This window comes from Anolis carolinensis, chromosome 6 (genome assembly GCF_035594765.1).
Source record: "Anolis carolinensis isolate JA03-04 chromosome 6, rAnoCar3.1.pri, whole genome shotgun sequence".
NCBI lineage: Eukaryota > Metazoa > Chordata > Lepidosauria > Squamata > Dactyloidae > Anolis > Anolis carolinensis.
In genome coordinates this window covers 47,385,614-47,409,339 of record NC_085846.1, presented here as the reverse complement: position 1 = coordinate 47,409,339, position 23,726 = coordinate 47,385,614, and the positions used below count along the sequence as shown (strand labels likewise).

The following is a 23,726-nucleotide window of genomic DNA, read 5'->3' as shown; positions in this document are numbered from 1 at the left end:
GAGTCTCACTTATCCAACACTCGCTTATCCAACGTTCTGGATTATCCAACGCATTTTTGTAGTCAATGCTTTCAATATATCGTGATATTTTGGTGCTAAGTTCATAAATACAGTAATTACTATATAGCATTACTGTGTACTGAACTACTTTTTCTGACAAATGTGTTGTATAACATGATGTTTTGGTGCTTAATTTGTAAAATCATAACTTAATTTGATGTTTAATAGGGTTATCCTTAATTCCTCATTATCCAACATATTCGCTTATCCAACGTTCTGCCGGCCCGTTTATGTTGGATAAGTGAGACTCTACTGTACTGTATTTACAAATTTACCACTAAAATATCACAATGAATTTAAAACACTGACTACAAAAACATTGATTATGAAAAGGCAGACTGCGTTGGATAATCCAGAACATTGTATAAGCGAATGTTGGATAAGTGAGATTCTTCTTTAATATGAAATAATTACTGGGATAGAATAATGCAGAACAATATAATCTCTAAAACCAGGACAGTAAATAAACAGGGGAATTCCACACAGGAAACAATCGGGGCCAGCTAACACCTCCCAACAAAGTATTCCCATCATCAAAGTCTGGCAAATCCTGTTTTCTCAGGGCCACAGACAGTAGAAGCACATAAAATATCGCAAACAACACCACTTTGAAAACAAGGGAATTCCAGACAGGAAACAATCAGGGCCAGCTAACACCTCCCAACAAAGTATTCCCATCATCAAAGTCTGGAAAATCCTCTGTTTTCTCAGGGCCACAGACAGTAGAAGCACATAAAATATCGCAAACAACACCACTCTGAAAACAAGGGAATTCCAGACAGGAAACAATCAGGGCCAGCTAACACCTCCCAACCATAAATTCACTCAGGGAGGAAACAGCCAGGCTTTAAAGCTGCAAGGCCATTACATCCTAATCATTTTTCCTAATTGCAGCATTCATACTTGCCTCCAACAAACAAAAAAAACCAATCAGAAATATTGTATATTCACAACCTTTAGGAAATAATATCCCCTGATGGCACAGCGTGTTAAAGCGCTGAGCTGCTGAACTTCTGGACCGAAAGGCCACAGGTTTGAATTGGGGGAGCGGAGAGAGCCCCCACTGTTAGCCCCAGCTTCTGCCAACACAGAAGTTCGAAAACATGCAAATGTGAGTGCATCAATAGGTACTGCTCCGGCGGGAAGGTAACGCCACTCCATGTAGTCATACCACATGACCTTGGAGGAGTCTACGGACAACGCCGGCTCTTCGGCTTAGAAATGGAGATGAGCACCAACCTCCAGAGTAAGACACGACTGGACTTAATGTCTGGGGAAAACCTTTACCCTTGACCTTAACTACCACCAATTCCTCAATACTTTATTTCCCATACCACCAGACTTCGCCACAGCAACGCGTGGCCGGGCACAGCTAGTTTATTATAAAAGTGTTCCACCTGAGAGATCTCTCTCACAAAACTGGTCTTTTGTCATGGTGATGAATTAATTTAAAATTATTTTGTAATTTAATTTAATCCGATTTTACCAAACGTATTATTTAATCAAGTTTTAAGTGCCTAAATGTATTTTAGCTAATTATTACAGGAGTGTTAGAATAGAGATTTGTGTTTATTGTGTCTTTGTGTACTTGTCTTTTGTCTTTTACTGTTGATATGGTCAGAGGACTAATCAATAAACTGTATCTATCTATAAATTTTTCCAATACATAATAATTTATTTTTTCTAGTTTTCAGGAAATTTCATTTCATGCATGTTGTTAAAAGAGTAACCTATTCTCAGACTTAATAAAATCAACTCACCCTGTTATTTGGGAAAAATTATTCTTTTGCTCTCATCAGGTCAATCTGAAAGAACAAGGACAACTGAGATGTCAAGATGAGTTTACTGTGTACTGTGGCAGAAAGAAGTATTTGAGGCATCTCTTCCTTTTTGAAGACCTCATCTTGTTTAGTAAAACAAAAAAGATTGATGGGGGATATGACATTTACATGTATAAACAGTCATTTAAGGTAAATTCATCTTTCAAGCTTGAAATGTTATGTTAAAAGCATACGATGCAGTACACTATGTACACTATTTTGAGAAGAAATATGAGATAAATGTATTTAGAGTCATCAATGTTTCTATGTGCAGTGAACAGTTGGTTCCTCAATCTCACAGTGTTGATATGACTTTGAAGTGTTTAGGGGTTTTTTTTTTTTGGTCATAGCCTATGGGTCTAGCCAAGGAAGCAGAGGTGTAAGACTTTGATAATTGATGAGGGAGAATTAATGCAATTGGAACAATACAGTTAGCTAAAACAAAATCAGGTAAATGCTAAAGCATTCAGATTATAAATATCTTATCTGTTTCACTCCAACAGTATTTCACATGTGAGTTCATGTAACAAAATTTCAATAGCCATTTTTGAGAGAAGGCATAGGGGTGGTTGCAGCACAAAGATACTTGCTTTCCTGGTAATGCTTCTTTATTCCAAGCCTGTCAACTTCCCCCTGCCCAGCATCACTTTAATTACTGTATTGGTAATTTAAACACACATTTGGAATGCTATGGATGCAAAAGCTCCTTGAGAGAACAATTCCGGGCAAAGCAATGGTGAGTGGGAATGAACTACAGTTGTCCCTCCACTTTCATGGTGGTTAGGGGCACAGCTCTCCTGGGAAAATGGGAAGTGGGAATAGGGTGCCACCACTGCGGTTCCTGGGGGATGAACAGGCCCCACGTGCCATTTTACTTATCCCAGAGAAGCTGGCTGCTTTTCCCCTTCCTACATGGCTCAAGTCTCTCTTTCATCTGGGCAAAGGAAGGAAATCTGCAGCAAGCTGGAAGAAGACAAAGGTCTAGCCTAGTCAGAATTGATTCCTCCTCCTCTTCTTCCTCCTCCTCCTCCTCCTATGTGCTGTGTATTCCTGTTCTGCCTAATACTCCTCTTCCTCTACCTGGATGGAACAGATATTCACAGCATATAGGAAGAGGAACTGTATTCGTGGGATAGGTGAAACTTTGTGGTGTCTGCTCGTCTCCTTACCTGCATGCCTCAAGTCTTTGTTTCATCTGGGAAAGGAAGTGAGATACCAGATGGAACAGAGACTTGCTTCCTGAAGATCCCTCTCACTTCTTGAGGGTGGGCTGCTATGTGAAGAGAAGTTGAGGTGTTTCAAACTTGCAGATAATCAAAACCATAAGTGTAAAATCTATAAAAAGCGAAGGGCCTACTGGAATAATCTTCATCCAGGGCCATAGCCTGAGGGAGGTGTTAAAAGTGCACCCCCCCCCCTCGAAATGTGTCAGGTTAAAAAAAAACCTGGTTTACTCATAAATTGGTAAACCAGTTAAAATTCGTGAATAAACCAGGTTTTGTTTTAACCTGACAAATTTCGAGGGAGGTTGAACCCTTAAACCCCCCCCCCCCCCCCGGCTATGGCCCTGTTCCATGTCTCCAAATCAGTCTTTCCTAAAGCAGCAGCTTCTTTTTAAAGAGAAAATAAGAATCCAAATAATGTTACAAGCACCTGCTTTTACCTATGTAATGGTACTTGGTGTCAGGTTTTATTGGAATAAGGAGTAATCTGAGGAAAATGGAGGGATTTCAGATAAGTAAAAGTTGAGAAACTGGAAAGGCAGCAGGAATCCCAGCAGAAGTTACTTGCTTGAAATTATCCTTCTATGGTTGAAAATCACTGTCAACAGTGATCCACATACAGTTTAGTAAAACTAACATCGTTTCTTGCTACTGAACTATGCTGAGCTCTACTCATTTTTTTCTTGCTTCACATTTGCTGGTAGACAGCTGAGATTGGAATGACAGAGAATGTTGGAGATAGTGGATTGAGATTTGAAATCTGGTTTCGAAGGAGAAGAAAATCCCAGGACACCTACATCCTTCAGGCTAACTCAGCAGAAATAAAAAATGCATGGACAGATATCATAGGAAAGATTCTTTGGAGACAAGCCTTGAGAAACCGAGGTATGTCTATAGTATAATGTACAACGAATGCAACACTTATTAGGCAGTTCTTTTTGGATTGAGCAAAAACCCCTCCACCTTCTGTTTTTAGTTAGGCCTGCTATGAACATAGTTTTCAGGGAGTGTTCTCAAAGCAGTTCTATGACCTTTACCAAAAGTCAAAACAGCTTGATCTTTCTCTTAATTCCCCTGTTGTAAGTAATAACCAGATACTGAATTATTTTTAAACCTTGTACAATTATATAGTTGGATTTCCTTTTGCCTGTTACCAGCATGTGGTTTTCATCTTGAACTTACTCTATAGCATTAATGGGCAAGCTGCAACCCACCAGCCGCATGCAGCTCCCAAGTCTATTTACAGGTGGTTTCTAGTCACTGGCAGAGCTGTGTTTGCCCTCAGAATAGCGAAAGAGTGATTCTCCTGTCCAGAACATCCAATTACTACTGCTCACTTATGAATTGCTTTGGAATGTCATTATACCAATTCATCTTAAAAGTTCATTTCCAAGTTTCAGTCCCATTTCATCTACTCCAAAGGGATATTATCAGGTGGATCAAGCCCAAGTCCAGTTGCATGACCAGATGTTTAATAATAATAATAATAATAATAATAACAATAACAACAATAATAACAATAATAACAACAACAATAATGTTTTATTTATACCCTGCCTCCATCTCCCATAAGGACTCGAGGCATCTTACACAATGGTGCCATGACATATAAGATACAATACAACAATGTATTAAATCAGTTACATAATAGATAAAACCAACATATAAAATTAATAAAAACAACCTCTATTAAATACCCTGTTTCCCCTAAAATAAGACATCCCCAGAAAATAAGACCTAGTAGAGGTTTTGCTGAATTGCTAAATATAAGGCCTCCCCTGAAAGTAAGACCTAGCAAAGTTTTTGTTTGGAAGCATGCCCAACGAACAGAACACCAGAGCATGCAGGATCGGTAAATGTACGTGCCATAGAGTGTTGTACATGGAAATAGTGGTAGTAACAAGAAATTCTTGATAGAATTCACAGTTTGTCTGGTTATGCTGGTTTGTGATGACAACTACTGTAAAGTATATAATAAATGTTCATTTTTTTGTTCAACAATAAATGTGAATTCTTCTTCATGGAAAAATAATTCATCCCTGAAAATAAGACCTAGTGCATCTTTGGGAGCAAAAATTAATATAAGACACTGTCTTATTTTCGGGGAAACACGGTAGAGATAATAAAATATGGTTGCAGCCATGATTAAAAGATTCATACAATGATTCAGCATTTTAACTGTATTCCCTTAAGAGATGTAACATGGTGGCAATTAGGTTGGCAATTATCTAAACAGTGTGCAAAGCCTACTGAAACAACCATATTTTAAATTCTTTCTTAAAGTGCTGTAATGTGAGGGCTTGCCTGAGTTCCCTGGGGAGGGCGTTCCAAAGCCAGGGGGCCACCACCGAGAAGGCCCTCTCCCTCATCCCCACCAACCACACTTGAGATGGAGGCAGGACCAAGAGGAGAACTTCCCCGGCAGATCTTAGAGTCCGTGCCGATTCATAGGAGGAGATGCAGTCACGAAGATAGATTAGATCATATGATGTTGGATTTCAGAATCATTTTGCATTGTGTTTCCAGACCTTTAATCCAGTTGTGTCATTGACACCTCTAAGTAGAAGATAAACTTACGGCAAATGTTTCATTCTCATTTTAATACAAAACAAAATCAAAACAAGAATAAATACTCCCCAAAATTGTCTCCATGTGGCATAAATAGCCATCAGTGTTTACTCCTTTGGTTCTTATTTACATTGTGACCATTATAACCCTGAGCTATGATGTTTTTATTTCATTAATATAGAGTATCCAGTCCTTAAAAACTATTTAATCATTTTTTAATCTATGATTTTGGTGGTTTGTTTCAGAACTCCGAATGCAAGAAATGGTGTCTATGGGCATAGGGAATAAACCATTCATGGACATCAAGCCAAGTGAGGCAGCTATAAGTGATCGTGCTATAGACTTTATCATGAAGAGAACAGGTATTGTTTGGTACTTACACTAGTTTCTTTGGCGACTTAGCAGCACCTGGCTCGGTTTTCAAACCAAAGTCTTTCCTCAGCCCTTTTTAGACAACAGGGGACTGGGCCTGAGTCCTTGGTGTGTAAAGCAAATGAAGTGTATGGTAGCTGTCAGTGAAGTAATGAATTTTCTCAGCATTGTAGTCCAGACATTTAAAGAACTATCCAAAGCAGTAACCCTTTCTCCAAATAAGTACAGCACCCTGGATGGCTGATTAACAGCCGAGATGAAAATCCCAAAATCTCCTGGTGGCACAGGATCCACTATTGGCTTACAACCTTTTTCTGTAATTGTCCTCTTATCTCAGGCATTTCCCATTTCTGATTTTGGGGCAGTTTTCTTTCAGCCAAAGGAAGGCAATATTTTGATAATCAGCTTATCGTTTTTAGATGTTTCAACAATTTTTATTTGTTTTAATGTGATTTTAATTGACTTGGTTTAACAATAGCATATTTAATTCTGTTTTAATTATTTATATTTGTAGGTATTGTTTTTAAGGTTGCAAGCCACTTTGGATCTTGATCCAGAGAGGAAAGTGAGATACAAATAAATATAATAAATAAAATAAAATAAATGCATCCATTTTCATTACAAATATTTATTATAGCTACATTTTTTGTATTTGCAAATAGAAAAAAACTTTACTCTTTTTATAAGCAAGTATTCATCAACCTGTACTTCAGAATTAGTTTTTCAGCCAAACTAATATGCATTTACTTTGTCTTTTGAGTATTGTAAGAGTTGGAAGAAATATTTTTCTTTGTCCCACCAGAATCAAGGACTCGTGCCTCTATAGCTGTTTCTTCATTTGACCACTCTACACCATTCAAGAGGCCTCATTCCACGATCTCAAACAGCAGTACATCTTCCTCTAGCAGCCAGTCCTCCTCTTCCATCCTGGGGTCACTCAACCTGCATGTATATTCTGCTGCATCTCATCTTGGCTTAGTACGGCCACCAATCAACCACTGGTCATATGATGTAAGACCCTGTATTGAAGAAGATGAGTTGGAACAAGAAGTTGGAAGCCAGCCCTCAGTGGGTAAGTGCATTATAGTGCCTGCATTTGAGAAGACCAGTATGTAAATTAAGAATTCACTTCACTGAACAAAAAAGAACCAGTATGTCATACTATGGCAGCATTTTTGATAATGTCTTTAAATTGTATCACTAAGCACTCTGACCAATTGCCTTTTTAGTTTTAATAGTCTTGCTCTGAACAATTCTAAAAATATAGTATATAAATAAGCAGGTGGTTTGCAAACGTATGGCAATAAGATAGTAAAGAAAAAAGGTATAATTTATTTGTCCTCCTTACTTAATTGAACCACATACTGCGTTAGTCCACTGGTTTTAAACCTTCTGTCTCTGAAAAAATTCTTACCGTATCAGAGGAAGTCTGCAGAAGAAGCCCAGCATGTGCTATGCACCCCTAGTCCATTGAAGAAGATTCTGGGTATATCTAGATCAGTGGTTCCCAATCTATGGGTCGCGACTGCAAATGAGGTCACTTTTCTGTGGGGTTGACGGGCAGCTGAATTTCGAATTTTACTTTCCTTTGTTTCTACATATCTCCGTGAGAGTGAATTTTCAGCACTTCTTCAATTGAAAACCAAAACAAGAAACAGATTAAATGTTGAGAATGATGTTGGCATTAACCAAAACTCAACTGTGAATGTTTAAGCTTGTTACATAGTTATAATTTCAATAATCGCATTAAATATGTTGTGTTAACATTTTTTTTGAATGATATTATACTGACAAATCTATTTTGATGTATTTTCATTTTCCCTATTTAAAAGCCTATTTTTAATGTATTGAGGTTGTAAGTCAATTTGCTTCTATCTAAAAAAGATTGGGGACTGCTGATCAAATATATACACTCAGTTCATTTGGATTAGAAATCTGGTCTGTTGGACCTCATTACTGCTCTGCTTGAAGTGAGAGTATTTCCTCACAGTCTCTTGCAGCCTAATATTGAAGGGGGTGATAAGCAGGGATTGACAATGGAGAATGAGGTGTTAGAGAAGCTTTCCTGCTAGTACCACTACCAAAGATCTGTTTGGCTCCATAATAGCCATTAGGAAACAACATTTGACTGGATCTGGCCTGCTAGAATACAAAAATCTCTTGGCAGCTTTTCTAATGCTTTTGTCATCCTTTATCTGGCCAGAAGTGGATGGCTCCCCAGGCTGAACCATTGACCTAAGAATGGCCTTTATAATTTTGGAAAGTTAGCAATTGGTGTGTTGCAGTATACAAAGAATCATCATGAATTGTCTTTCAGATGTCTTGATAGAATTCCTGTTGAATATTAGGCTGATCATATCTTTTAATTCATGTTGTTACAGAGAGTTCTGAATCATCCCAGGACACATCAAGAGAGAGGACAAGCAGTTTCAGCAGCTCTGTCCACTCTGAGTTCTCCCCAGCCCTTACCAAGGCATTTCTGGATGAAGGATCCAAGCTTTCATCAGAATGCAGATCGCCTTCTCTCTCAGAGAAGAATCCTAGGTCAACACCCAACACAGAGTATATCACAGCGGTAAGTAAATAAATATGTAAAGATGGTTCACAGTGAACCTTTTGTTATTGCATCAGTCAGTTTTCATTTCGGGCATTAAGCGTAGAAGACATTCTTTCATCTTGCCAGTGTCATCTTCAAGGGTCACCAGCAATGCAGAGAAATGAGACATTTCACACTTTTGTCTCAGTTTAGATCAGGAGTGAGGAATTGTCAGGGGTTGAGAGGCTACATTAGGCTTTCACAGAACTTTGGAGGGCTGCATTTCCCTGCTGAATAGCTTTTACTTTATTTCAATCCAGCCCTCCCCCCCCCAATGTCCCCACACACTCTCTGGGTGTCTTTTAAATTTTGTCTTTTAGTTTCAAGTGGAATCGCCTATTGAGTTGGAAGGGGTTTGGATAATATCTAGTATTTATAGCTTATCTAGTTCTTCCATTGCAATGCCCAGATATGTCAATTTCCTACTACTTTGACATCTGAATTCTGACCCTGGAAAGGGAAATGTAGTCCCTGCCATTTCGCATATCTTTAAGTTCTCTCCATAACATATTTGAGTTGTTCGCCCTTTTATATAAAGTGTGCCGTTTTACTGTGTCATTGCATATAATGGGACTTGGGCAACCATAGATTTTTGGTCTCCATGAGAAGGGTGTGTGTATCCTGGACTTAAACCCCAGCAGATAACAAGGACCCTATTGTACAGTAGGGGGTCTAAAACTGGATTGCAATATAAAAGGATAATATGAACATTTGAATCCCACATGGGAGAAAAGTGGGCTATAAATTAATTAAATAAATCTGATCAACAACTTTTATTAATTCCTCAAAAGATTGTTGAGAAAACCTTCAACAACACAATGTTGAGAAAACTTTGCAAAAAATTGTTTGAAAGTAAATATTGCAAAACTGCAAGGCAGTGTTATCCAGTGATTATGTAAATATGAAAAAGTAGAAAAAGGAAAAGAATTGCATCTGTTAGTAGGCTCCAGATTTAATAAGAAGTCAAGTTGACTTTGCTTAACTTTCCCTCCCTTCTCTATCAGAGGAAAGCTTCTCCTATATTAGGCTTCTCAACCATGGTTTGACAGACAGTATTTTCAGTAAGTAAATGGATTTCTTAGGTTTGTATTAAAGGGATCCATCTTAACTTTCAAAAAATCATTCAACCATGAGAATTTAGAAACTTGATTTGCATGCTGCTTTTGAAGAAAATAACTGAATATTAACTTTTAATTTTTTCCATCTGTCATCCTCTATTGTTTCTACAAACAACCCCCTTTCAAGACCTTAAATATGTTCTTGCAGTGTGATGGCCTATGATAGCAGCATTACTGTATGACATATATTATTATTATTAACTTTATGTATACACTGCCTTTCTCCTCTTGGGAACTCAAGGCAGCCAACAACCACACAATCTAATGACAACTTTAAACAAAACAAATATTAAAATTTTAAAACAGTTAAATAGTGTGTGGATATAAAGTTAAAAAAACAATTAAAATACAATAAATACAATTTAAAATGACATTTAAAACTCATCATCCCCCGCTAAATACCCCCGTTATTACTGGGCAAACAATTATATTTTAAAAATCACATTGCAATCAACAGGCAATTTATACAGACTCAGTTAATTCAATACAGTGGATTTGCATATGAGAGCTTCTTGGCAACTTATGTCCTTGGTTTTCATCACAATCACAGTGAAATACAGGATAAACCAAAACTTAGTAACCAAGATATAGTTATAAGGATTGACATAAGTATGCTTTCATTTGGTCAACTATATCCAGAAGGCTTTATTTGGACCATGGGCATACTAAGTCCAAGGAGACAGTGGGTTATCTTGCAACAAAGATACAGTAATATAGTATCTGTATAATGAACAAATTTCTACAATGACAGACTATTTTAAGGAGTTGTACATTATAGTAAATATAATGTTGACCCTTATTTGCAAGGAGTGAAGGATAGGCTTTGGATGCCTTTGCTGACAAAATGAATAATGGGATCAGTCTCAGAACGTCTTCCCCATAGTGAGGTTGAACTAGTCATATTAGGAACATAGGAAGTTGTCTTATATTGAGTTTAATCCTTTGTCCCTCTAGTCAAGTATTGTCATTTCTGACAGCAACAATGGTTTTCCAGGATTTTAGGCAGGAGTTTTTCCTAGTTCTAACTGGAATTCCCCAATACTAATCCAAACACTAACAAGGCTGAACTCATCTTAGCTTCAAAAATCAAACAATGTCAGATATGTTCATTCTATTTCTTTCTTTCTTTCTTTCTTTCTTTCTTTCTTTCTTTCTTTCTCTTCTCTCTCTCTCTCTCTCTCTCTCTCTCACACACACGCAGACTCACTCTCAAACACAGACCCACAGTGTAGACCGAGGTAGTGAAGCTTTTTTCTGAGCAATTCCAGATATTTTGGAGCCTAAGCTTATCCTTCCTTTCATAAGCAAGCTGTGCTTCAACACTTATCAAGATACTTCTGAATTATGAGATGTGCTTTCTTATTCTCTAGGACAATTCATGATAAGCACTACTGAAACTTGGACCACATAACACCAACGTCACTGGTTCCAGGTGTTCTTCTATTCTTTTGAGAATGAAATACGAGTGCTTACTTGTATAAAATAAATATGGTTTTCTCTCCCCATATTTACGTTTTTGTATAGTTGGTAAGATATAGATATTACTGTATTTTTGTAAATTCAGAAAACATGATGTATACATATTGAAATGTATAAATTGTGCTGACCGTATTTGTAAATATTTTTTGTCCTGTATTATAAATTTTTCAATACAGATTTTAAAAGAAGTTTGCTAGCATTCTGGAATATGGGGATTTTTCTAGATGGGAAGCAATGAAATAAGCTTCTGTAAGTTATCAAACATTATCAAAGCAAGCCTTTGAAAATTATTGTGCCTTAGCAAGTGTGTTTTCTAAATACCTCATAATCACACCAGTTGGCTCTTGGTTGCAGACAGCACTTCACTCTGGGCACATTGGGGAAAAGGTGAATCCCTGTGAAACTTGTGTGATCATATAACATGGTGACTTTTTTAGAATTCAACCTGCTTTAGAAACCTATTTTTCTCATTTTTTTTCTTATGTGAAGAACAGCCTTGAAAGTGAGAGGGATGACTAATTTTTCTCAAAGTTAAGAAAAAGTTTCTTTCTTTTCTTGTGCCTAGTAAAAAGAGACTGAAAATAATTGAAACAGTGAATATAAGTTCTCCAAAAACAATGCATCAGTCCTTTATAGCCTTAGAAAAGGATCCAGAATAATACCCTTCAGTAATGCAGAACCCCACTGTTGCCCATAAAACCTCATAAAACTGGCAACATTTTTCAACTGAGCTTTTTCAAGGTTTGCTAACATAGAGGTCTATGCTGCTTAGACCAGAAGCTTGGTCAGTTGCCTCTGTTTCCCCATCAGGGACATACAAATCTAAGCTTGGAAAATTTAATGTGGGATTATAGACTCTCTTAGAATATGCCTGTTTTCTTAAGGCCTGCCACATATACTGAGAATGTTTAATTTACATAGAGGTAAATATTTTGATAATATGCTTTTTTAGCTTCTCTTAGTCAAACATCACAATGTATAATTTTTTTAAAAAAGAAACAATAAAATTTTTTAGTATTGTATTATGAGTTACATTTTTCTTTATTAAACGTGTTTATTGTCATATTGCATTTTTAAAAGACTAAAATGAAGTGTTGATATATTGGTAGTCATGGTGGCTGGTGGATTCTGGGAAGGTTTTCAAAACTTTTAGATGAATGACCATTAGCCCTTCATTCTCAATAGCAACTTCATGACCAACCGCAGGCAGCATACCTCTCAATAGCAATTATTAGGGCAAACATAAGAGGATTGTTTTGCTTGTGGGTTTCCCATAAACAACTAACCCTCCATTGCTGCAAATGAACAGCTGGAGTAGATAGGACTGGGTTTGATCTTTCAGGATTCAGAATGTAATAAAAACTATGTACAGTCTTATAGATATTTGGAGAGATGTATAGGTGAACTGTATATGGGGTTTAGAGCTCCTCACCCCATATTTAGGCATGTTTATAAGCGGTGCTCTCAATAGTTGTGGAGGTTCACCAAGACATTAAATGTTCATTATCATTCCAAAATCCAGGCAGATTCTTGGTCTTGAAACAAGACTGCAGTAATTTTACTTAAAAACACAGGTAACATTATATACACCTCTTGCTTTGATCAAGTGACCAGCCTCACAAATCATACCTGCCCCTGCATTGTGGACCCCAACTAATTCCTAAAAAACAAAAACAGACCTCAGTGAGTTTTGAGGGAAGTTGTCCTGGACATTTTGGGAGTTGTAAATACTGGGATGTATAGTTCACCTGCAAACAAAGAGCACTCTAGACCCCACCAACAATGCCCCTGGACTTAAATTAGCACACAGAACCCCCATGACTAACAAAAAAAAATGCAGAAGGGCTCTGGGGGAAATTTACCGTGATTTATAGGAATTATAGTTCACCTACTTCCAGAGACACTGTGAACGCAAACAATGGATCTACACCGAATTTGGCATGCATAGTCAATGTGCCCAAACTTGAATACTGGTGGATTTGGGGTGGAATTGGTCTTGACATTTGTTAATTATAGTTACTGGAATTTATAATTCACCTGCAGTCAAAGAACACTTCAAACCCCACTGATGATGGGCCAGGACTAAACTTGGCACAGAGAACTTCCGTGACCAACTGAACATACTGCAGGGGTTTGGGAGGAATAGATCATGATTTTGGAAGTTGCAGTTCACCTGCATCCAGAGAAACAATGACCCCCCCACTGACAATGGATCGGGACCAAACTTGGCACAGAGAAGCCCCATGATGAACTGAACATACTGGCAGGGGTTTGTGGGAATTGGCCCTTATCACCCTTATCTACAGTGCACTGAAGCCACCTGACGTCGGATCTGCACCTAACATGGCCCATTGTGCATACAGGCCTGGTTTGGGGGTGACTGACCTTGGCATATAGGAGTTGTAGTTCATCCTTATCCAGAGAGCCCCTAACCCAGTCGACAAATTCCGTAACCCAGCTATCAAAAACCTTTTTCAAATAACCTGGGCACCGCCAAGTCCCCAAGCTAGAAAAAAATAGAAAATAAGATAATGTAGGTGGAGTGATCCAAATGATAAAATTATAATTAGTAGAAATTCAGTCAAGGAATATTTTACAATAATTTATTTCAAACTGTTACACTAAGAGGAATGATGGGTGTGTATCAACATAATTGTATGGCAACATTAAAATAATACATGTATCACCAAATACAGAAAGTGTTACAATTATCAAATGATAGACAGCCAGCATGGTATAGTGGTTTGAGTGTTGCAAAGGACTCGGGAGATCAGAATTCAAATCTATGTTTGGCTGTGGAAACTGATCATGGGCAATTAACACTTTTCAGTCTTAGAAGGAGGCCATGGCAAACCTCCTCTGAACAAATCTCACCAAGAAAACCCTGTGAAAATTTCACCTTAGAGTTGTCGTAAATCAGGCACACAAGAACATTTCCAATTAACCTTACTTCTGAGTAAACATATCGGTTCTACTGGATTGGATGTAAGTGCACATCAGAAGTTGAAACATTAAAGTGTCTATTACTATACGATGAAATAAAACTCGAAGTGATTCAGTTACCACGAGATTTTACTAGTATAGGCAATAAAATAGCAAGATGTGACTGAAATGCATTACAATATGCATTACAAATAAGGTGGTGTATGCATGCTTTTCACAAGGTATGTCTAATTTTTATCACTAGAAACATCAATAGATGGACTATTGTAATATTCTAGATCTTATCTGAAAGGATTCTTACTCTATTTGTCTGAAAAAATGCTTCAGATAGAACTGTAGTTCCAGTTCAAGGAGCTGGAAACAGTGAGATTGTTAATAATATGTATGCTGATTCAGTACAAGAAGGCAGAATCAACAGAAGGCATATGAAAACAAATGAAAAATTCAGAGGCTTGGCACATTCAAGGTGAGCTGTGGGATCAAAGTATGGAGAACTGCTGGAGGTCCTAGTCAATGTGCTCATGCATATTTGTGAAGCCAAGCAACCAAAAGGCAAAGAGCAATCACTTTATTAGTTCTCTTAAAAACGGACAGCATTTTCAAGATTACTTAACCCAATAAAGCATCAGTACCTTGCCATGTGTCATTTAAAATATTAAATAACACAAGGCAAGTATTTTAAAACAGTTTGGGTGATCACCAATTGGAGATTTTCAGCTGTGGATTCCTTCACTAGCGAGATTGAACTAGATGGCACTTTGGATCCCTTCCAACTCCATGACTGAAGACATTTTCTGTGTCTCCAAGTATTCTGGTTTTAATTTTATAACATTTCACTTTTACATTTCATGACACAGCACATGTAATAACTGGGATGACAGGTCAAGCATCATTATGCAAATATGTCTTATTATCAGAGACAGAAATTCACTCAAGCCCAATATGACCTCTCAAATATTACTAAAGTTCTGAACAATGTAAAATGCATTTGTTTCCCTTTTTAGGAATTACTTCTTGAATGTTGCACCTCTTAGGAACTCACTGCATACTGCTTGTTCACAATGAACTGGAATTCTTTAAATTTCTGACATATTGCATGAAGATGCAACAACATCTTAACTATTCAATGCTTCTCCCTTTGCCCATGATGAGTGCTAACACAAGTGGCGCTATAATTCTCGGTGTTCACTATATACCTGTCTTTTATTTGTAGTGAGATCATGTGAATGCTTATTAAAAAGTGAATACAATTACATTCATAAGGCTTTATCCTTGGAAGTTTTAGGATTCAAGGTGCTGATTTCAGACTATCATTTGCATGGCAACATTTTTTTCTGGAAAATATTTGATTACATTATATGAAAGTACCTAATTACTCACGATCAGTATTCTTGCTGTTTTCAGTCTAGGAGGATGGATATATTTGCCTGTCTATGGGACAAAAGAGAGAGCAGGCTTTTTTTCGTGTCAGGAGCAACTTGAGTCGCTTCTGGAGTGAGAGAATTGGCCGTCTGCAAGGACGTTGCCCAGGGGACGCCCGGATGTTTTTGATGTTTTTACCATCCTTGTGGGAGGCTTCTCTCATGTCCCTGCTGGAAGTGTATTTAATATGTGATAGTGATACCGTATTTCATTACATAATAATTGTGTTTCCCCCTTTCTGGAAGGAAAGAAAGAAGGGGGTGCGACAATTATGCAAGGAATTTTTTTTGCATCTTTTCTCGACTGACAAATGGCCAAGCCATCCATGTGGCTGCTGGTAAGAGGCACGAGGCCTCTTGGTTGCTGCCAGCTGAGAGACACTAAGCAGCTCTCACCACCAGGCACACAGGTGGATGAACGCTCACCTGCCTGTGGAACTTTCCCCTCCGAGCTCTGAAGGGAAGAGGCAACTTGAGGGGTCAGGTTTACCTGCCAGATCACCTCTCTCCTCTGAGCTATAGAGGACTGCCTTGGCCACTGGGCAAACAAGAGCTCCTCTCACACCTTCACCCACACACCTGCCCCTCAGAGCAACAGTAACTGCTCCAAGGGTCAGGCGCATGGGCAGTAGTGCGACTATTATGTTAAAACTGTGGTCTGTTCTTAGTTTATAATTTTGGCTTGTAGAGACAGACTTAGATGTTGGGCTATAAGCCAAGAATAAACAATGCTTTATTACTCTAGATTGCTGGGGAAGTTATAAGAAGTTATAAGAGTGCAAAGTCTGAACATCCCAGAAAGCAAAATATGGACAAAAAAAATCAGGCAGAATATGCCAGCATGATAGCCTCACACACAATTTCTATATTTAAATAGATACTACATATGTGACAGAGAAACTAATAGTACTAAATCCAGAGAAAATCACTCATACCCGATTTGAGTCACATATAAACATTCATACTTTTCAACCCCTAGTTTTTCCTAACATGGCATTTTCTACCCGCTTGAACTTTTTCAGTTCAGCAGATAGTTCCCAGTATTTAAGGTAAAGCCACATTAGCTTTCCATTGTGATGTTTATTGGTGTTTAGCAAATTGCTGCAAAATGTATCGTGCTTGAAAATATCATTTAGGCCACTTTCTATTTTCAGATCCACAGCAATTGGATCTGTTGCTGCTCTAACTAGCATTTTCTTCTCAATTTCTAGCCGCTGGGATCTTGGTATCACAAGGCTGCAATAGATATCCTGTCTTTGGGTAAGGTCTTCTTCGAACTCTTTTAGTAAAGCAATAGCTTTCTTTTGCCACTGATCTTCCTTCTCCAGGCAGTTCTTGTACAAAGCTCCTGCAGCTCCAGAGTGCTGCAGAATTTGCTTTTCTTGTTCCAATTTTGTCTGTTCTTGTTCCAGAGCTCTCCTTTCTTCTACTAGTTTATGACTCTGAGAGACAAGAGCTGCGCGATAACTTTGTGTTCGGTTCTGTTCCTTTTCCAATTCCAACTCTAAGCGGGCAACTGTACGACGGTTTTCAGTGATTATATCACGGTATTTAGATTCAAGCTCTCTCTGAGCTAATGTCAGTTTTCCGTGGTAATATTTTTTTTCTTTTTCTATCTCTTTCTGAGATTCTCTGGACCAGATCCAACCTGAAAATTATCACATAAAATTAAACTGCAACATTGCACCACAATTCATGCTACTCATTTGAACAAAATGGGTTTATAAGTATTTTCAGAAATACCTTGTCCACAACATTACAATGCAGTAATATATTGCTTCTGGAACACGGCCATACAGCCAGGAAAATGCACAACAACCCAGTAATATATTGCTATCTGACAAACAGGCAAATCAATTATGATCAAGAAGCATCTGTTGCCACTAACAGGGAGGAGAAAAGAAAAACGCATTTATCTTTGCTCAGAATGAGCTTGGTAGTAGAACTAAGGTTCCTTGCTCCTGCTGGGTTTAGAAAATTTCAGTGTTTGAAAAAAAGAATTATCAGCCAAAACCAATTTTAAAGACCACAGCTAGAATTGTTTTCTGTAATATAAATATAAAGGGATTCAGTTAATTTAGCTAGTTACAGCTAAATTAATTTTGCTCAGGTAGCTGTGGTGGAGGGCTTTGTTAAAAGCCTTTGGAAGATGAAACAGTAACTGCTATTAGATTACTCTTGTCCGTGTGTTTATTGTCAATAGCAAAGAATTTAAAAGTCTAGATTTCATACTGAAGAATTCACTATTCTTCTTCAACAGGCTTCCCCTCAGTATATTTAAAATATCATTTTAAATAATGCTTTCCACCAATCACTTGGAGCAGTTGTTAAATTAATCAGCTTACAATCTTTAAGAAGCTTTTTGATTTATTTTTTAAAACTGACTTTTAGTTGGTTATTCTCTAGAAGCTGATCTCTCACAGCATGCAGCAATTCCTTCTCTCTGGCAAGAGAGGTTTGGAAACATCTTCCTCCTTGGCCCCAATAAGGTCAAGAGACCTAGTTTGCCTAATCTAATTCCTGACTATGAAGGTGGGTTTGGGGGAGGGTTAGGCCAGGGGGTGTTGCTTAGTAATGCATATGGTAGCTGATGTTGAGTAACAGTAGAAAATAGCTGATGTAGAATATCAGCAAAAGATTAGTCTTTATGTTGCTATATCTACACATAGTGATTTTTTTTCATGTATAATGCTATCCTATCATACGTTAGGATCCACTCCATTGGCAGGTTTCTGCAAACTGCTAAAGTCTAAACTAAAGAGATCTATCTAGCCTGTAATAATTTCTTCAATGACAACTTAGCCTATAAACTGCAATGTAAAATAAAACTTTATTATGTCACTTACGGAATGCAGCCAGCCCCAACATTGGAACCAACAATGCATAATTCCATTTGCTTCCACGGTCATCATCATTCCCTGCATTAGGCCGGATGTTCCAGTTAGGAGGATCATTTAAATTATTCATGGACAAACCTTAAAATCAGGAAAAATATAATTTTTAAGTATCTAATACTTGGTTTTAAAATATACTGCTGATTACACATTTTTAGGCCAACATATATTACTAACACTGTCTAAAATTGTATAAGGAAAAGTGGCTATGAAGATGGGCAATAACTAAAAGGAAGAGTGAAGGAAGGGTTCATATACACTGTAAAATTAATGCTGTTTGACACCACTGCCATGGCTCAATGCTAGTGAATCCTGGGATTTGTATTACCAACGCACCAGCATTCTTTGGCATAGAAAGCTAGAGACCTGATTGATTATATCCAGATTTTTCTCTTTTAAATGAGACTCAAGGCAGCTAACATTAAAAACCGCCAAAAATGTACAATTTAAAACCAAAAACATTAAAATAGAATTAAACGGAGTATTAAAAATAAACAGTTAAAACCATTTAAAGAATTTAAAATCCATTGAAATACATAAACATCAGTCAATATCCTGTTTCACACCTTGCAACACTACAGCTTCCTAGATTCCATAGTACTGAATCATGGCAAGTAAACAAACAGCATTAATTCTACAATGTAGATGCACCCTAAGTTTTACTTTTTCTTCCTCTTAGCCTTAGTTTCCTCTTTAACTTAATTTCCCCCTTTTGTTCCCTGCATCATCTGTCCCTTCATTTATTCCCCACTTACTCTGACTCAGCCATGAAACAGTATCCTCATAAAGAGAATAATTAATTTAGAGCACTCTTCTACCAAGTTTTAAAAGACTCACAATACAAGTGCATTAGAGAAAAAGGAATCTGGTTTCTGAAATTCCAGTGAGACCATATCATTTACATGTTGAATAAATATGAAAGTCAAGAGTGAAAGAGATAATGGAACACATCCATACCTTTTATTTCTGTATAATAATGATGCAAATATAATCACTCAAAACACAAAGATAGAAGATGATTGATGAAAGCCATCCTAGAATTAAAATAAAATAAATGCATCTTTTAGTTCTTGTTTTGGAAATAAAAGTATATACATGGGTACTTCAATTAATAAAAATTGACAAAAAGTTCCTTACTACAAAGTCTTTTTACAACATCCTTTTTACTTTTTTAAAGCAACATTAGCACTGAGAGAAGGGTGAAGGAGGGTTAGGAAAACATAGGGCCCTTTTACACTGCCATAAAATTCAGAATATCAAAGCAGATAATCTACAGTATCTGCTTTGAACTGGATTATCTGAATCTACACTGCCATATAATCCAATTCAAGAAGATAATCTGGGTTTTATATGGCAGTGTAGAAGGGGCCATAGGCTTTAGGAGTCAGGTTTTCTGCAATAAACAATACAATCACGCCTGAGCTGAAAAATAATGTGGTTCTGTTCTAGCCAATCTTACTGTAGTTTTGTGTGTTTGCTTACAACCGGAAAGCTAAACAGTACCAGCCTCCAGAATACCTTACTGAGCATGCATGAACAGCACAGCAAAAAGAAAAAAGGAAAGGTTATGATTGAAATGTAATGAAGAATAACATAACATCTTTTTCTAATGTAAACTGTAACATTTTCATTTCCTATGTAATTATAAGGGTACAGTCAGACTATGGTAGAAGATGAAGACGTCATGTTTCAAGTTGTGAATTATGCTGTGCCTCAAATTCTTTTGTGGGTATCAATGAGAAAACATGAAGGAAAGGAAAAAAGTGTTTTGTTCCTCACGTCAGCTTATAACATTCAAATATTTCAAACTATTAAAAAGTAATATGTGCAGGAATTTTTGAGAAGGAAACTAAAAGATTTTTTTTAAAAAAACAACAACGATATATTGATTTTTCCAAGCAATTAATTGCTATGTGAGGGCTTTTAGAGTTCATACACATCACTTTTTAAAGTTGACTTCTAAACAGTTTACTTAATCTTCTGTTAAGTCAACTCATTTAACTGCTAGACTCCAAATAAACAGGCATCATGGGGTTGTAAGCTGTGGAGCCACTTATTGACTAGCTGTTCAATATATGAACTGATTTCACTGGAGATCTCATCACCCGACTGAACTAACAATCCATTATTTAAAGTGAGGCGAGTTAGGAAGCATCAGTGCTCCCAGACAAGGGGAAATGATAAGCTGTTGCGGTAGCACAGCAGGATAAACGGTTAGCTGCAGGAAATCTGCCGACTGGAGGGTTGGCAGTTCAAAGCAGCAAGCTGAGGTGAGCTCCCGGCTGTCAGTCCTACCTTCCGCCAACCTAGCAGTTTGAAAGCATGCTATGCGAGTAGATCAATAGGTACTGCGGGAAAAGTAAAAAGGTACCCCATACAGACCTGCTGGCTATAGATCGGAGATGTCTACGGACAACAGGCTCCTCGGCACGGAAAAATAGAACAAGAGCACTTCGCCATAGCCAGAGATGAGCATCACCTCCAGACGCCGGAGATAAAAGGGGAGGCCTTATCTTTGTCTGTGTATTGTATTGTATGTTGCCATTGTTGTTCCACTGTTTAAAAAGGTATCAAATATTTGCCTTATATGTGTATTCTGTAATCTGCTCTGAGCCCCTCCCAAAGCAGAAAGTGTATTATTATTTACTGCCACTCACGTTTCACTGTACCACCTCCTCATCTTCTGCTAAGAGTGTTTTTTGTTTTTACCAAGTGGGTTTCACAGCCCTATTATCTCCACCTCCTGGTGTCTATAGAAGAGGCTTACAAAAGTGGAAAGAAAAATGCCCCTACAAAATCACTAGAAGCCTACCAAATTGTGTGTATATGTGCCTTCAAGTCACCTGTCAACTTACGAATGCATAGGATTTTCTTAGCCAAGGGGCACTCAGAAGTGGTTTCGCCAGTTCCTTCTTCTGACAAATAATCTGCAGGACCTGGTATTCATCAATTGTCTCCTATCCAAGTACTAACCAAGGCTGACACAACTGCATGTGTTCTATCTCAGTGCCTTTGCTGCTCTTAGGATCATGTTTTTGGTTTCTATTCCAATGTTTTCCTTTGGCAATTTCATTTATGGGCTGTGAAAGGCCATGTGGGGTTGTATAAATATTGGAGTGGTTTACTGAAGGGAGGGTATAGCCTGACTCCCTTGAGTCCCATGGGGAAAATTCAGTTTCTCCCCAGGTCTAATTAAAGGATATTAGAGGAAAGGACGCCAGAAGTAGGGGTTTCTTAAGCCTGATGCTTTAACCCAGGACTTGAAGGAGATTAAAGTAAAGGACACCAGAAATAGGGGTTTCTTAAGATTGATGCCCTCTTCTGGTTGCCGAACTGATGGATGGGACATACATACACTGAAATCTGGAAACTGAAAAAGGCAGGGGTTTAACCGAATTATACACCCCTATTAACAATTCTCTTGACATCCAGAAGTCATTAGACCTATTATACTTGCAAAAAATTCCCACAGATGTGCACATAAATTAGGGAGCAATCAGTCACTGCAGCTTTATTTGGGGGAAACCCTGTACAGCAGTTTTCCAAAAATTTTATACTTTTTAGACATGCATCGTTTTGTGACAGTAATTTAGTGTTACCAGCCAATCAGAGGTCAAGAGAAATGGTCACCTACATATATTGTAGCAACAAACTGTATGGGGAAACATGTCTCATGAAAACCTTTCATTCATGTTTTTATATATGTACAGGGCATAGTCGCCAGACCTTTGATTATTTCAGTCGCCCTTTTCTGGACACTTTGTAGCTTGGCAGCATCTTTTAAATTGTGATGCCCACACAGTGTTATTCCAGGGGAGGTCTGGCCAAAGCAGAAGGGATGACACTATTACATCCTTTGATCTTGACACTATACAATACAGTAGAGTCTCATTTATCCAACATAAACGGGCCGGTAGAATGTTGGATAAGCAAATATGTTGGATAATAAGGAGGGGTTAAGGAAAAGCCTATTAAAGATCAAATTAGGTTGTGATTTTACAAATTAAGCACCAAAACACATGAGCCTCCAGTGGCTCAGTGCGTTAAAGCGCTGAGCTGCTGAACTTGCAGACCGAAAGGTTCAAATCTGGGGAGCGGAGTGAGTGCCCGCTGTTAGCTCCAGCTTCTGCCAACCTAGCATTTCGAAAACATGCAAATGTGAGTAGATCAATAGGTACTGCTCCAGCAGGAAGGTTACGGCGTTCCATGCAGTCATGCCGGCCACATGATCTTTGAGGTGTCTATGGACAACGTCGGCTCTTCGGCTTAGAAATGGAGATGAGCACCAACCTCCAGAGTCGGACACGACTGGACTTAACGTCAGGGAAAACCTTTACCTTTACCTTTACCATCACGTTATACAACAAATTTGACAGAAAAAGTAGTTCAATACGCAGTAATGCTATGTTGTAATTACTGTATTTACGAATTTAGCACCAAAATATCACGATGTATTGAAAACATTGACTACAAAAATGCGTTGGATAATCCAGAACGTTGGATAAGTAAGGCTCTGCTGTAATAACAAACAGGAGCAGTCGAATCCCCCACCTCTACAAAGCCTTCAAAGGCACGGCAGGCCTTCCCCATTTCCTCTGGCCCCCTGATGTTGGTTACATAAGAGAGACAGGAGGTGGGAAATGAAGTGGAAGCCAAGGGGCGAGAGAGCGGGCAGGCGGGCCTCTGTGCCAGGCAAAGAGGGGCCCTTTCCTCCCACCTCAGGCGGAGGCCTCACTAGGAAGACGCCCGAGCCTTTGGCCAGCGACTTCTCCAAAGCCGGCCGGGAGCAGGCCTCGGGGAAAAGAAAACGGCCTCTCGCGAGAAGCCCGGCCCCCTCCTCGCTCCGCTGCAGCCCCTGAAACGAAACCCTTCGTGGGGAAGAACAGTGGGTCTTACCCAAACACGCGCTGATTCTCGACCACCCATTCTGACGTCACGCCACGAGGGGTGGGGGGAGTGGGGGCAAGAAGTCTGAGTATAAGCTCCTTCCAGCCCTTTGCGCCTGCCATTGATTTATTACGCATGCGCAGTAAAGCCTCCGTTAGGTTTCTTTTTAGAATGAACCATTCAGGTAGGAGGGGTGAGCTTAGGTAACGCTTTCACATTCGTATGGTCGCTTATTGCCGTGTTTTGCTCTAATTTCTATCTGCGTGCTAAATTTAGGGATTTGACTCATTCTCCCCGTCTTTCTCCAGGGACTCGTGGCCCCGAGTTGTATTTGTTGCGTTGCAG

At 38.4% G+C, this 23,726-nt stretch overlaps 2 protein-coding genes across 7 annotated transcripts in view; one reads left to right on the top strand and one right to left on the bottom strand.

The window, feature by feature from the left end:
* Positions 1-12,258, top strand: part of plekhg4b (pleckstrin homology and RhoGEF domain containing G4B) — an 83,780-nt gene extending 71,522 nt beyond the window's left edge. For 2 of the 4 annotated variants that reach the window (XM_062957905.1, XM_062957906.1), the window contains exons 18-23: positions 1,860-2,030; positions 3,808-3,988; positions 5,917-6,033; positions 6,846-7,115; positions 8,425-8,618; positions 10,959-12,258. In XM_062957905.1, coding sequence (XP_062813975.1) covers positions 1,860-2,030; positions 3,808-3,988; positions 5,917-6,033; positions 6,846-7,115; positions 8,425-8,618; positions 10,959-11,015 — 990 coding nt within the window. In that variant the 3' untranslated portion in view covers positions 11,016-12,258. Of the gene's footprint in view, positions 1-1,859; positions 2,031-3,807; positions 3,989-5,916; positions 6,034-6,845; positions 7,116-8,424; positions 8,619-9,643; positions 9,701-10,958 lie in introns of all 4 variants that reach the window. The other 2 variants (XM_008112999.3, XM_008113000.3) reach the window with 2 other exon arrangements.
* A 1,567-nt stretch (positions 12,259-13,825) lies between these two features.
* ccdc127 (coiled-coil domain containing 127) lies at positions 13,826-23,546 on the bottom strand. Of its 3 annotated transcripts, none has more exons than XM_008113002.3 (4): positions 23,391-23,546; positions 19,452-19,528; positions 18,447-18,575; positions 13,826-17,248 (listed from the first exon to the last, which is right to left on the bottom strand). In XM_008113002.3, exons 3-4 carry the CDS (start codon positions 18,565-18,567, stop codon positions 16,569-16,571), a joined length of 801 nt encoding a protein of 266 aa, XP_008111209.2. In that variant the 5' UTR covers positions 18,568-18,575; positions 19,452-19,528; positions 23,391-23,546; the 3' UTR covers positions 13,826-16,568. The 3 variants fall into 3 exon arrangements, with proteins under 3 accessions (XP_008111209.2, XP_062813981.1, XP_062813982.1); XM_062957911.1 differs by lacking the exon at positions 23,391-23,546 and adding an exon at positions 22,673-22,831; XM_062957912.1 differs by lacking the exon at positions 19,452-19,528 and having other exon boundaries at positions 23,391-23,531.
* Between the last annotated feature and the right edge of the window lie 180 nt (positions 23,547-23,726).

What these genes read in the sequence shown, in the direction of transcription:
- ccdc127 (XM_008113002.3), bottom strand. Translation starts at nt 18,567, where the DNA reads ATGAATAATTTAAATGATCCTCCTAACTGGAACATCCGGCCTAATGCA. An exon ending in GTTGGGGCTGGCTGCATTCC is followed by an intron (nt 17,249 to 18,446) that starts GTAAGTGACATA and finishes GATAATTTTCAG; the next exon opens with GTTGGATCTGGTCCAGAGAA.